At 38.9% G+C, this 16,478-nt stretch overlaps 1 protein-coding gene across 1 annotated transcript; it reads right to left on the bottom strand.

Annotated features, from left to right (window-relative positions):
• Positions 1–340: 340 nt before the first annotated feature.
• Positions 341–14,431, bottom strand: LOC117320256 (endonuclease 8-like 3; the record flags this gene model as incomplete). The annotated part of the gene is made up of 2 exons (XM_033874904.1): positions 341–518; positions 14,288–14,431. Coding segments are annotated over 2 exons (322 nt in total), but the record flags the coding sequence as incomplete, so codon positions are not given.
• Positions 14,432–16,478: the final 2,047 nt, after the last annotated feature.

Raw genomic sequence — 16,478 nt, 5'->3', positions numbered from 1 at the left:
GAGGGTTTTAAATGTCGCGCGATTGAATTAAGTGCAAGTAAGGAAATTAAGTGCAAGTGAAGGTAGTAATGCTAAAGGAAGGGAATTTATTTATTTGTATCCGCCTTTTGTGCTCAAACAGAGTTATCTCCCCTCACTACACTTCATTCCTTCTGTGACACTCCTTTAGGTGTCACCCCATCACCACTAATAACATGAATTAGACAATTTCTATCTGTCATGATATTATAGTCTTTATCAAAATAACATGAATTAGAAGATTTCTATCTGTCATAATATTATAGTCTTTATTAAAATAACATGAATTAGACAAGTTCTATCTGTCATACAGTTAACTAACCTCATTCTTGATAATGTTTCCGACCCCAGGAAGGACAGTTTGGTCGAGGAGAACATCACACACCTGTCTCCCTGTTTGTGACATAAACAGAGTCACAACACGTCTGTGGTTAAATACAGGTGAACAGATGTCTAACTCATTCAGGTTGTCATATTTCTGTTTACAGGACTCGGACGATCTGTAAAAATTAACTCAGAATTAGTGGATAAGTCGCCTGCACCACTTAATCGAAAGAGTGTCATTTTGAAAAATTCATGGTCACCATATGAAAAGCATCACCGGTTGGTTAATTAGTTGATGGTAGCAATGCCCAACCATTTTTTGTTTATATATTCAAGAAGTAATTTTGAGTACTTTTATTGAAGAGTATCACCACCTGATTGCAAAACAATAATCAGAACAAGTTTATCATCAAAATTGAGTTTTTAGTGAATTTTTTAAATATGGAAATTTTGATCTTCAAACCACCATTTCTCCAAAAAATTAATAAAAAGCGAACATAGCTATTACTATGAAAATACTTATGATTCAGATAAGGGCTTTTAACCATAATTTAAATAACATCATATTATAATATAAAACTCAACAAATTCATGCAAAACATTTCCACAGGCACAGGTTTTGAAGATATGACTATTTTACAAAGTTGTCTCCCCTGACAAAAATTGTCCATATCATAGGAAACACCTAATTAGAATATGATAGTCTTAAGTTGATATGACGAAATAATCGGCAGATTATAAAAGAAGGATGCCAGATATATTATGAACAAGGGGTGATCCTGTGCCACTATTATTAAAATGTTGTGAAAAAAATATTTTTAAATACAATTATATTTTGAAATATAACATGCTAAGTGGAAACCACTCTAAATTTCAGCCCAGAGACTTTTACGATTAACTGTCAATCAACTTGGTGACATTTTTGATGAAATAAGCTCTAATCTAGATAAAGTTAATGACTAACTTTTTTGTTTTCTGTGACATTAGTTAGGCATTTGCTATAACCATTTTCAACTCCTTTTTAATTCTAATAAAACAGTAGCAATAACATTCACTCATAAACAAACAAATCCTCATCTTTAATAATCATCAAATAACACAGCAGGACTGTCAAACATTTAGGTTTAACTTTTAACAAGGGCCCAATGGGCCCAAATCGCTCACCTGCAATGCAGTGATCTTTTCATATATGGATCCTGCAGTTATTTGAAAGCATGCTACATGACCAATATAATGTCTCTCGGCACTTAAGCTATTCACTAAAAGTCATTTAAAGATTTAAGCATACTTGATCGACGTGACCTTGAATGTGAGTCAGGGTCATTCATTTGAACAAAGTTGGTAGCCCTTCACCCCAGCATGCTACAGACCAAATATCAACTCCCTTGGACGCTTGGTTATTGAGAGGAAGTCGCTTAAAGATTTTAGCCTTTTTGACTGCTGTGACCTTGAATGAAGGGCAAGGTCATTCATTTCAACAAACTTGAGAGCTCTTTACCCCAGCATGCTACAGGCCAAAAATTAGGTCTCTGGGACTCTTGGTTATTGAGGAGAAGTCATTTAAAGATTTTAGCCTTTTTGACTCCTGTGACCTTGAATGAAGGTCAAGGCCATTCATTTGAACAAACTTGGTAGCCCTTTACCCTAGCATTCTACAGACCCAATATCAACTCCCTGGGACTCTTGGTTATTCAGAAGAAGTTGTTTAAAATTTTAGCCTTTTTGACTCCTGTGACCTTGAATGAAGGTCAAGGCCATTCATTTGAACAAACTTGAGAGCCCTTTACCCCAGCATGCTACAGGCCAAAAATTAGGTCTCTGGGACTCTTGGTTATTGAAAAGAAGTCGTTTAAAGATTTTAGCCCTTTTGACTCCTGTGACCTTGAATGAAGGTCAAGGTCATTTATTTGAACAAACTTGGTAGCCCTTCACCCCAGCATGCTACAGACCCAATATCAACTCCCTGGGACTCTTGGTTATTCAGAAGAAGTTGTTTAAAATTTTAGCCTTTTTGACTCCTGTGACCTTGAATGAAGGTCAAGGCCATTCATTTGAACAAACTTGGGAGCCCTTCACCCCAGCATGTTACAGGCCAAATATTAGGTCTCTTGGACTCTTGGTTATTGAGAAGAAGCCGTTTAAAGATTTTAGCCCTTTTGACTCCTGTGACCTTGAATGAAGGCCAAGGTCATTCATTTGAACAAAGTTGGTAGCCCTTCACCCCAGCCTGCTACAGGCCAAATATTAGGTCTCTGGGACTCTTGGTTATTGACAAGAAGTCGTTTAACGATTTTAGCCTTTTTGACTCCTGTGACCTTGAATGAAGGTCAAGGTCATTCATTTGAACAAGCTTGGTAGCCCTTCACCCCAGCATGCTACAGACCCAATATCAACTCCCTGGGACTCTTGGTTATTGAGAAGAAGTCGTTTAAATATTTTAGCCTTTTTGACTCCTGTGACCTTGAATGAAGGTCAAGGTCATTCATTTGAACAAACTTGGTAGCCCTTCATCCCAGCATGCTACAGACCCAATATCAACTCCCTGGGACTCTTGGTTATTCAGAAGAAGTTGTTTAAAATTTTAGCCTTTTTGACTCCTGTGACCTTGAATGAAGGTCAAGGCCATTCATTTGAACAAACTTGGGAGCCCTTCACCCCAGCATGTTACAGGCCAAATATTAGGTCTCTTGGACTCTTGGTTATTGAGAAGAAGCCGTTTAAAGATTTTAGCCCTTTTGACTCCTGTGACCTTGAATGAAGGCCAAGGTCATTCATTTGAACAAAGTTGGTAGCCCTTCACCCCAGCCTGCTACAGGCCAAATATTAGGTCTCTGGGACTCTTGGTTATTGACAAGAAGTCGTTTAACGATTTTAGCCTTTTTGACTCCTGTGACCTTGAATGAAGGTCAAGGTCATTCATTTGAACAAGCTTGGTAGCCCTTCACCCCAGCATGCTACAGACCCAATATCAACTCCCTGGGACTCTTGGTTATTGAGAAGAAGTTGTTTAAAGATTTTAGCCTTTTTGACTCCTGTGACCTTGAATGAAGGTCAAGGTCATTCATTTGAACAAACTTGGTAGCCCTTAACCCCAGCATGCTACAGACCCAATATCAACTCCCTGGGACTCTTGGTTATTGAGAAGAAGTCGTTTAAATATTTTAGCCTTTTTGACTCCTGTGACCTTGAATGAAGGTCAAGGTCATTCATTTGAACAAACTTGGTAGCCCTTCATCCCAGCATGCTACAGACCCAATATCAACTCCCTGGGTCTCTTGGTTATTTAGAAGAAGTTGTTTAAAGATTTTAAGCATATTTGACCCCTGTGACCTTGAATGATAGTCAAGGTCATTCATTTGAACAAACTTGGTAGCCCTTCACCCCAGCATGCTACAGACCCAATATCAACTCCCTGGGACTCTTGGTTATTGAGAAGAAGTCGTTTAAATATTTTAGCCTTTTTGACTCCTGTGACCTTGAATGAAGGTCAAGGTCATTCATTTGAACAAACTTGGTAGCCCTTCATCCCAGCATGCTACAGACCCAATATCAACTCCCTGGGACTCTTGGTTATTCAGAAGAAGTTGTTTAAAATTTTAGCCTTTTTGACTCCTGTGACCTTGAATGAAGGTCAAGGCCATTCATTTGAACAAACTTGGGAGCCCTTCACCCCAGCATGTTACAGGCCAAATATTAGGTCTCTTGGACTCTTGGTTATTGAGAAGAAGCCGTTTAAAGATTTTAGCCCTTTTGACTCCTGTGACCTTGAATGAAGGCCAAGGTCATTCATTTGAACAAACTTGGTAGCCCTTCACCCCAGCCTGCTACAGGCCAAATATTAGGTCTCTGGGACTCTTGGTTATTGACAAGAAGTCGTTTAACGATTTTAGCCTTTTTGACTCCTGTGACCTTGAATGAAGGTCAAGGTCATTCATTTGAACAAGCTTGGTAGCCCTTCACCCCAGCATGCTACAGACCCAATATCAACTCCCTGGGACTCTTGGTTATTGAGAAGAAGTCGTTTAAATATTTTAGCCTTTTTGACTCCTGTGACCTTGAATGAAGGTCAAGGTCATTCATTTGAACAAACTTGGTAGCCCTTCATCCCAGCATGCTACAGACCCAATATCAACTCCCTGGGTCTCTTGGTTATTTAGAAGAAGTTGTTTAAAGATTTTTAAGCATATTTGACCCCTGTGACCTTGAATGATAGTCAAGGTCATTCATTTGAACAAACTTGGTAGCCCTTCACCCCAGCATGCTACAGACCCAATATCAACTCCCTGGGACTCTTGGTTATTGAGAAGAAGTCGTTTAAATATTTTAGCCTTTTTGACTCCTGTGACCTTGAATGAAGGTCAAGGTCATTCATTTGAACAAACTTGGTAGCCCTTCATCCCAGCATGCTACAGACCCAATATCAACTCCCTGGGACTCTTGGTTATTCAGAAGAAGTTGTTTAAAATTTTAGCCTTTTTGACTCCTGTGACCTTGAATGAAGGTCAAGGCCATTCATTTGAACAAACTTGGGAGCCCTTCACCCCAGCATGTTACAGGCCAAATATTAGGTCTCTTGGACTCTTGGTTATTGAGAAGAAGCCGTTTAAAGATTTTAGCCCTTTTGACTCCTGTGACCTTGAATGAAGGCCAAGGTCATTCATTTGAACAAACTTGGTAGCCCTTCACCCCAGCCTGCTACAGGCCAAATATTAGGTCTCTGGGACTCTTGGTTATTGACAAGAAGTCGTTTAACGATTTTAGCCTTTTTGACTCCTGTGACCTTGAATGAAGGTCAAGGTCATTCATTTGAACAAGCTTGGTAGCCCTTCACCCCAGCATGCTACAGACCCAATATCAACTCCCTGGGACTCTTGGTTATTGAGAAGAAGTTGTTTAAAGATTTTAGCCTTTTTGACTCCTGTGACCTTGAATGAAGGTCAAGGTCATTCATTTGAACAAACTTGGTAGCCCTTAACCCCAGCATGCTACAGACCCAATATCAACTCCCTGGGACTCTTGGTTATTGAGAAGAAGTCGTTTAAATATTTTAGCCTTTTTGACTCCTGTGACCTTGAATGAAGGTCAAGGTCATTCATTTGAACAAACTTGGTAGCCCTTCATCCCAGCATGCTACAGACCCAATATCAACTCCCTGGGTCTCTTGGTTATTTAGAAGAAGTTGTTTAAAGATTTTTAAGCATATTTGACCCCTGTGACCTTGAATGATAGTCAAGGTCATTCATTTGAACAAACTTGGTAGCCCTTCACCCCAGCATGCTACAGACCCAATATCAACTCCCTGGGACTCTTGGTTATTGAGAAGAAGTCGTTTAAAGATTTTAGCCTTTTTGACCCCTGTGACCTTGAATGAAGGTCAACTTTATTCATTTGAACAAACTTGGTAGCCCTTCACCCCAGCATGCTACAGGCCCAATATTAGGTCTCTGGGCCTTTTGGTTATTGAGAAGAAGTTGCTTGAATGGAAAAGTTGACGCCGGACGGACGACGGACGGACGACGGACGCCGCGCCACGGCATAAGCTCACTTGCCCTTCGGGCAGGTGAGCTAATAAAAAGGGTACCTGGTCTGATCATATATCACATATTTATGAGCCATAAGGATTACAACTAAGAAGACGACAAATCACCATGTACTTTATTCAGAAGAAGATAAGAATCCGAACAAAGAAATCATTATCACCAACTTACAATTGTGTATAAAATCATTAATATGTACCTACATATCTCTATGATAGCATCAAACCATTCATAAATACAAATGATTTTAGAAATGAAAGAATCCTAAATATTCCTCCTACTAGAACTATAACAATTATTTCTAGCTATAAATCTGAACTAAAAACAGTATTTCCAACTATATGTCACAATATTTTCGTATAATCTACAGGAAAGGATATATAATATTAAACCTAGTCTGTAAAGTTTAATAATTTTCTATGTGTTTGTAAGAATACTTTGTCTAATTATATTTGTTGTGTTGACAATAAAATATTTTGAAACAAAAGGACAAAATATTTTGCTTTTATGTGTCTTTCGTCTTGGAAAATCCAAGTGAAATTCATCCATTCAAGTTGCTTGAATCTGATGAATTTTTCAGTGCATCTAAACAAATCAAAAGATGGATCTGTAGTCTATGTCCAAGGAAATATATTTAACCATATGCATGATATGGCATATTGCTACTATAATACATTGGCATTTTCATGCACATAAAATAAATGTTATTTGAAAAACATGGAACAAGAGACATGGCCTTAACTTGGGTTTGAATAGGTGTCCCTGGTGAGTGGGACAGGACCCGTGATTAATTTGTGACACTCCAGAACTTAGCAGAACTTGTAGAAGTTACACTTACTTTGACTCAGTTTACACGGCCTAAATGGGTAGATTTACAGACCTTATCTTCATATAAAGTCAAAGCTCAAGTTGATGACATCAACTTTATTTGAAATGATATTAAACAGAACTTTAAATTGAACAAATAACGAGAAGATAGTTTATGTACAACATTTAATCATATTCATATCATCACATATAAATCTACTACACATAATACTATTACACTCCATACATACATCCAGTTATCTATCTATAATCATCATACTACATAAAAACAAAAACATGTTTGGCATATATGGGGTAGACTCAGCCTAACACTTTTGGTGGTACTGTTCCCTCTCTTGGTTTAGGCAGTAAATTGTGTAGCTGTGCAAACAAAGTTTCACAGATTACTACCAATTGTATAGCAGACTATACTGTGGCTGTGCGGACTGGCGGCGACAGATTACCGCAGTACTGCAATATGGTTGACAGATTACATTGTAGCTGTGCAGGTTTCCCATGCGACAGATTACTACAATATTACGTACGAATGCAAATATATGATGCGTAGCTGTACAAACTTGTTGTGACAGATTACTACGTTTATAGTATTGCAAACCTAATCCAGAGGAGGAACAACACCTTAGCCTGAAATTATCATTATATAATTAGTCCCTACCCCTTCTACTCAGGCTGGCCGGCACATTGGGACCAGATGTAGGCAGGGTAGCTATGACACATATAGCTTATAAAATGCCTCTATTATCAAATTATAAATAATATACGAGTATTTTTGGGAAAGTTTTTATGAGGAATAGCCATCCCTCTTAGTATCCGAATGAAAACAAGGCCATAACTCAGATATGTCATGTAAATGAGAGAGCTGAGTACCCCAAGAACTAAAAACAAGGGCCCAATGGGCCCAAATCGCTCACCTGCAATGCAGTGATCTTTTCATATATGGATCCTGCAGTTATTTGAAAGCATGCTACAGGACCAATATAATGTCTCTCTGCACTTTGGCTTTTCACTAAAAGTCATTTAAAGATTTAAGCATACTTGATCGACGTGACCTTGAATGAAGGTCAAGGTCATTCATTTGAACAAACTTGGTAGCCCTTTACCCCAGCATGCTACAGATTCAATATCAACTCTCTGGGACTCTTGGTTATTGAGAAGAAGTCGTTTAAAGATTTTAGCCTTTTTGACTCCTGTGACCTTGAATGAAAGTCAAGGTCATTCATTTGAACAAACTTGGTAGCCCTTCACCCCAGCATGCTACAGGCCAAATATTAGGTCTCTAGGACTCTTGGTTATTGAGAAGAAGTCGTTTAAAGATTTTAGCCTTTTTGACTTCTGTGACCTTGAATGAAAGTCAAGGTCATTCATTTGAACAAACTTGGTAGCTCTTTACCCCAGCATGCAACAGGCCAAATATTAGGTCTCTGGGACTGTTGGTTATCGAGAAGAAGTCGTTTGAAGATTTTAGCCTTTTTGGCGCCTGTGACCTTGAATGAAGGTCAAGGCCATTCATTTGAACAAACTAGGTAGCCCTTCATCCCAGCATGCTACAGACCCAATATCAACTCCCTGGGACTGTTGGTTATTGAGAAGAAGTCGTTTGAAGATTTTAGCCTTTTTGACCCCTGTGACCTTGAATGAAGGTCAAGGTCATTCATTTGAACAAACTTGGCAGCCCTTCACCCCAGCATGCTACAGGCCAAATATTAGGTCTCTGGGACTCTTGGTTATTGAGAAGAAGTCGTTTAAAGATTTTAGCCTTTTTGACTCCTGTGACCTTGAATGACGGTCAAGGTCATTCATTTGAACAAACTTGGTAGCCCTTCACCCCAGCATGCTACAGACCCAATATCAACTCCCTGGGACTCTTGGTTATTGAGAAGAAGTCGTTTAAAGATTTTAGCCTTTTTGACCTTTGTGACCTTGAATGAAAGTCAAGGTCATTCATTTGAACAAACTTGGTAGCCCTTCACCCGAGCATGCTACAGACCCAATATCAACTCCCTGGGACTCTTGGTTATTGAGAAGAAGTCGTTTAAAGATTTTAGCCTTTTTGACTCCTGTGACCTTGAATGAAAGTCAAGGTCATTCATTTGAACAAACTTGGTAGCCCTTCACCCCAGCATGCTACAGACCCAATATCAAGTCCCTGGGTCTTTTGGCTATTTAGAAGAAGTCGTCTAATTTTTTTTTAGCCTTTTTGACTCCTGTGACCTTGAATGAAAGTCAAGGTCATTCATTTGAACAAACTTGGTAGCCCTTTACCCCAGCATGCTACAGACCCAATATCAACTCCCTGGGACTGTTGGTTGTTTAGAAGAAGTCGTTTGAAGATTTTAGCCTTTTTGACTCCTGTGACCTTGAATGAAGGTCAAGGTCATTCATTTGAACAAACTTGGTAGCCCTTCACCCCAGCATGCTACAGGCCCAATATCAGGTCTCTAGGCCTTTTGGTTATTGAGAAGAAGTTGCTTGAATGGAAAGTTGACGCCGGACGGACGACGGACGGACGACGGACGCCGTGCCACGGCATAAGCTCACTTGCCCTTCGGGCAGGTGAGCTAACAAGCAATATCAACGCCAATATATATCACATTTTGACTCTGTTTATATTAACTATTTAAAATGAATATTACTCAGCATTGTGATATGTTTTTTGATGGATGAACTCGCATTAATAAGGAAATGAGCACTTTGTAAAAATTTGATAAAGCTGGCACGTTTTACCTACCCGCCATTTCCTCAGTATTGTAGATAGTAAATCATCGAGGGTTATCGAATGAATCTTACCCACCATCCATTGATTTACTGTGTGCATGTATGATAAAATCACCGTACTTCCAAAGACCTATTTCGTAACATAATTTTCTTCAATCCTCAATTTCCAATAGAAGTTATCTCCCCTTTGCTTGGGTATCGCTATTGATGGATTTTAATGTCCATACAACATCTGAGGCAATAGGTGTGTATATTTGTACACTTGTATAGTTGTATAAATACATAATCCGTAATACATAATACATAATACATGTCCCCTACCACAACACATTGTCTAGTCATGATACAATACATGTCCCCTACCACAACACATTGTCTAGTCATGATACAATACATGTCCCCTACCACAACACATTGTCTAGTCATGATACAATACATGTCCCCTACCACAACACATTGTCTAGTCATGATACAATACATGTCCCCTACCACAACACATTGTCTAGTCATGATACAATACATGTCCCCTACCACAACACATTGTCTAGTCATGATACATGTCCCCTACCACAACACATTGTCTAGTCATGATACATGTCCCCTACCACAACACATTGTCTAGTCATGATACATGTCCTCTACCACAACACATTGTCTAATCATGATACAATACATGTCCCCTACCACAACACATTGTCTAGTCATGATACATGTCCCCTACCACAATACATTGTCTAGTCATGACACAATACATGTCCCCTACCACAACACATTGTCTAGTCATGATACATGTCCCCTACCACAATACATTGTCTAGTCATGACACAATACATGTCCCCTACCACAACACATTGTCTAGTCATGATACATGTCCCCTACCACAACACATTGTCTAGTCATGATACAATACATGTCCCCTACCACAACACATTGTCTAGTCATGATACATGTCCCCTACCACAACACATTGTCTAGTCATGATACATGTCCCCCACCACAACACATTGTCTAGTCATGATACAATACATGTCCCCTACCACAACACATTGTCTAGTCATGATACATGTCCCCTACCACATTGTCTAGTCATGATACATGTCCCCTACCACAACACATTGTCTAGTCATGATACATGTCCCCTACCACAACACATTGTCTAGTCATGATACAATACATGTCCCCTACCACATTGTCTAGTCATGATACATGTCCCCTACCACAACACATTGTCTAGTCATGATACAATACATGTCCCCTACCACAACACATTGTCTAGTCATGATACATGTCCCCTACCACAACACATTGTCTAGTCATGATACATGTCCCCTACCACAACACATTGTCTAGTCATGATACAATACATGTCCTCTACCACAACACATTGTCTAGTCATGATACAATACATGTCCCCTACCACAACACATTGTCTAGTCATGATACAATACATGTCACCTACCACAACACATTGTCTAGTCATGATACATGTCCCCTACCACAACACATTGTCTAGTCGTGATACAAAACATGTCCCCTACCACAACACATTGTCTAGTCATGATACAATACATGTCCCCTACCACAACACATTGTCTAGTCATGATACAATACATGTCCCCTACCACAACACATTGTCTAGTCATGATACAATACATGTCCCCTACCACAACACATTGTCTAGTCATGATACAATACATGTCCCCTATCACAACACATTGTCTAGTCATGATACAATACATGTCCCCTACCACAACACATTGTCTAGTCATGATACAATACATGTCCCCTACCACAACACATTGTCTAGTCATGATACAATACATGTCCCCTACCACAACACATTGTCTAGTCATGATACATGTCCCCTACCACAACACATTGTCTAGTCATGATACAATATATGTCCCTTACCACAACACATTGTCTAGTCATGATACAATACATGTCCCCTACCACATTGTCTAGTCATGATACATGTCCCCTACCACAACAAATTGTCTAGTCATGATACAATACATGTCCCCTACCACAACACATTGTCTAGTCATGATACAATACATGTCCCCTACCACAACACATTGTCTAGTCATGATACATGTCCCCTACCACAACACATTGTCTAGTCATGATACATGTCCCCTACCACAACACATTGTCTAGTCATGATACAATACATGTCCCTTACCACAACACATTGTCTAGTCATGATACAATACATGTCCCCTACCACATTGTCTAGTCATGATACATGTCCCCTACCACAACACATTGTCTAGTCATGATACATGTCCCCTACCACAACACATTGTCTAGTCATGATACATGTCCCCTACCACAACACATTGTCTAGTCATGATACAATACATGTCCCTTACCACAACACATTGTTTAGTCATGATACAATACATGTCCCCTACCACATTGTCTAGTCATGATACATGTCCCCTACCACAACACATTGTCTAGTCATGATACATGTCCCCTACCACAACACATTGTCTAGTCATGATACAATACATGTCCTCTACCACAACACATTGTCTAGTCATGATACAATACATGTCCCCTACCACAACACATTGTCTAGTCATGATACAATACATGTCCCCTACCACAACACATTGTCTAGTCATGATACAATACATGTCCTATACCACAACACATTGTCTAGTCATGATACAATACATGTCCCCTACCACATTGTCTAGTCATGATACATGTCCCCTACCACAACACATTGTCTAGTCATGATACAATACATGTCCCCTACCACAACACATTGTCTAGTCATGATACATGTCCCCTACCACAACACATTGTCTAGTCATGATACATGTCCCCTACCACAACACATTGTCTAGTCATGATACAATACATGTCCCCTACCACAACACATTGTTTAGTCATGATACAATACATGTCCCCTACCACATTGTCTAGTCATGATACATGTCCCCTACCACAACACATTGTCTAGTCATGATACATGTCCCCTACCACAACACATTGTCTAGTCATGATACATGTCCCCTACCACAACACATTGTCTAGTCATGATACAATACATGTCCCTTACCACAACACATTGTTTAGTCATGATACAATACATGTCCCCTACCACATTGTCTAGTCATGATACATGTCCCCTACCACAACACATTGTCTAGTCATGATACATGTCCCCTACCACAACACATTGTCTAGTCATGATACAATACATGTCCTCTACCACAACACATTGTCTAGTCATGATACAATACATGTCCCCTACCACAACACATTGTCTAGTCATGATACAATACATGTCCCCTACCACAACACATTGTCTAGTCATGATACAATACATGTCCTATACCACAACACATTGTCTAGTCATGATACAATACATGTCCCCTACCACAACACATTGTCTATAGTCATGATACAATACATGTCCCCTACCACAACACATTGTCTAGTCATGATACAATACATGTCCTCTACAACAACACATTATCTAGTCATGATACAATACATGTCCCCTACCACAACACATTGTCTAGTCATGATACATGTCCCCTACCACAACACATTGTCTAGTCATGATACAATACATGTCCCCTACCACAACACATTGTCTAGTCATGATACAATACATGTCCCCTACCACAACACATTGTCTAGTCATGATACAATACATGTCCCCTACCACAACACATTGTCTAGTCATGATACAATACATGTCCCCTATCACAACACATTGTCTAGTCATGATACATGTCCCCTATCACAACACATTGTCTAGTCATGATACATGTCCCCTACCACAACACATTGTCTAGTCATGATACAATACATGTCCCCTACCACAACACATTGTCTAGTCATGATACATGTCCCCTACCACAACACATTGTCTAGTCATGATACAATACATGTCCCCTACCACAACACATTGTCTAGTCATGATACATGTCCCCTACCACAACACATTGTCTAGTCATGATACAATACATGTCCCCTACCACAACACATTGTCTAGTCATGATACAATACATGTCCCCTACCACAACACATTGTCTAGTCATGATGATACAATACATGTCCTCTACCACAACACATTGTCTAGTCATGATACAGTACATGTCCCCTACCACAACACATTGTCTAGTCATGATACAATACATGTCCCCTATCACAACACATTGTCTAGTCATGATACAATACATGTCCCCTACCACAACACATTGTCTAGTCATGATACATGTCCCCTACCACAACACATTGTCTAGTCATGATACAATACATGTCCCCTACCACAACACATTGTCTAGTCATGATACAATACATGTCCCCTACCACAACACATTGTCTAGTCATGATACATGTCCCCTACCACAACACATTGTCTAGTCATGATACAATACATGTCCTCTACCACAACACATTGTCTAGTCATGATACATGTCCCCTACCACAACACATTGTCTAGTCATGATACAATACATGTCCCCTACCACAACACATTGTCTAGTCATGATACATGTCCCCTACCACAACACATTGTTTAGTCATGATACAATACATGTCCCCTACCACAACACATTGTCTAGTCATGATACAATACATGTCCCCTACCACAACACATTGTCTAGTCATGATACAATACATGTCCCCTACCACAACACATTGTCTAGTCATGATACAATACATGTCCCCTACCACAACACATTGTCTAGTCATGATACAATACATGTCCCCTACCACAACACATTGTCTAGTCATGATACAATACATGTCCCCTATCACAACACATTGTCTAGTCATGATACAATACATGTCCCCTACCACAACACATGATAATTGTTTTGCGTTAGATGACTGACCTGATATCCACGGATGCCTTGTGAAACGTTAATTTATCTTTAGAAAAGTCCATTTCAAACGTGGGAGCTTCAGCTTGACTCCCACCATCATGGTCGAGCTTCTTATGATTAATGAGGAAAGATCCGGCCATCAAAAAGTGTACCCTGTAAAGTATAATTAAGGATTGTACCTCATTTCGACTGCGTATACGGCAGTGTTGCTGCAGTTGGCAACGAATATTTCCTATGGTAAGCGCATTAGCGCTCCATAGAATATGTTGTCAACTGTGAATCAATGTTAATTATAAGACACCAGTTTTGTTAACAAAATTAAAAGAAACAACTCAACATTTTTGTTTCATACCTTTTATAATTAATTTTCCATTGTTTGTACGCAGAATGTGGCTTTCTGATTTGTTGAGATTTTTTTTATACCACTATGAAAAATATTCTGAGAACGGCGCAAAAAATGTGACGTCACAATACGACAATTGACGTTGCTTATTGATTTGAGAAAAAGAATCCCATATAAAACCAGTAAAATTGTACATAAAACATGTTTTGAATTAGAAAATTATTTTCAAAAATTAATTATAAGCGTTGATGTCAATTATGTTTTAGTTTCATCGGGGTATGAAAAACATTTTGTTTGCAAACTTCTGTAAGAAGATGAAACAAAAAAAAATGACATCAATGCTTAAACGTATTTAATTAATTGATCTATTCACAATCCATAAATTCTGTCTCAGATTAACTATGGTTGTCAGGCACAGGGTGGATTGACACAGATTTAGTAGTTACGAGGTCAAATGTTCTCTAGGACCTCTACGCTTCTGACTTTTGTTGTTAACTTTCCTCGTGGAGAAGTTAAATTTAGTTTAGTTTTTGACAAAAAACTCATTTGATGTTAGCTTTTTGAGCAGAGATCATCAGTCACAGGAGAAAACGCTAAAATTATGTTGATGAGTCCTTTAAAAATGGCACCGTCTAGTTGACGTTCTGGTAACGTCACAAATAGATGACGAAATAATTCTGTTCCAACGCTTATTAGTCCGCTGAGCCTTTTTTCACTGTGTTTACACTAATTTATTCATAGACAGAGTTTACTAAGCTAAAGACAGAGAGATGTAAATATTCAAGTATAGACATTGTAGATCTGATATACATTTGTACCCGATGATGTGGTGACAAAGGTTTCTAAGATTTTAACATGAGATGAGATATCCCTGATATCAAGGTGACAACTCAGTCTGTGATTTTAACATGAAGTGAGATGTCCTGCATAAATCCAGGCTGCCAACTGAGTCTATTGATTTAAATAGATTTAACCTAAAGTGATCATGACATGTCCCCGATATCAAGTGACAACTGATTGAATGACTTGAGTCTGAAGTGAGATGTCCCTGATATCAGAGTGACAACTGATTCAATGACTTTAGCCTGAAGTGAGATGTCACTGATATCAGAGTGACTACTGATACAATGACTTTAGTCTGAAGTGAGATGTCCTGATATCAGAGTGACAACTGATTCAACGACTTTAGCCTGAAGTGAGATGTCCCTGATATCAGAGTGACAACTGATTCAATGACTTTAGCCTGAAGTGAGATGTCCTGATATCAGAGTGACAACTGATACAATCACTTTAGCCTGAAGTGAGATGTCACTGATATCAGAGTGACAACTGATTCAATGACTTGAGTCTGAAGTGAGATGTCCTGATATCAGAGTGACAACTGATTCAATGACTTTAGTCTGAAGTGAGATGTCTCTGATATCAGAGTGACAACTGATTCAACGACTTTAGTCTGAAGTGAGATGTTTCTGATATCAGAGTGACAACTGATTCAACGACTTTAGTCTGAAGTGAGATGTCCTGATATCAGAGTGACAACTGATTCAATGACTTTAGCCTGTAATTCCCCCAACAGGTCAACTGGGGAAAATTTTTTTTTAAAATTCCCCAAAAACCTGATTGAATTCTTTTTCCTAAAAATTCCTTAAAAAGAAAAAAAACTTTTTTAAGTAGCCGTTAAAAATTATTTAAAATTTTGAAAATAAGCTAACAGAATCAATATCGACTTTGATGAATATCCCCGTCAGATGCCAAAGTTTCTTTTCTGAAATGGATTCCCCATATAAACTTTCTATTTTTTCTGAAGTGGGGTTGATTCAACTGCAAGTTTTATTTAATAGATTCCTAATGATCAAC

Source organism: Pecten maximus, unplaced genomic scaffold (genome assembly GCF_902652985.1).
Source record: "Pecten maximus unplaced genomic scaffold, xPecMax1.1, whole genome shotgun sequence".
Classification (NCBI taxonomy): Eukaryota; Metazoa; Mollusca; class Bivalvia; order Pectinida; family Pectinidae; genus Pecten; species Pecten maximus.
Note: the sequence above shows the minus strand (reverse complement) of the source record. Positions and strands in the feature narration are given on the sequence as shown.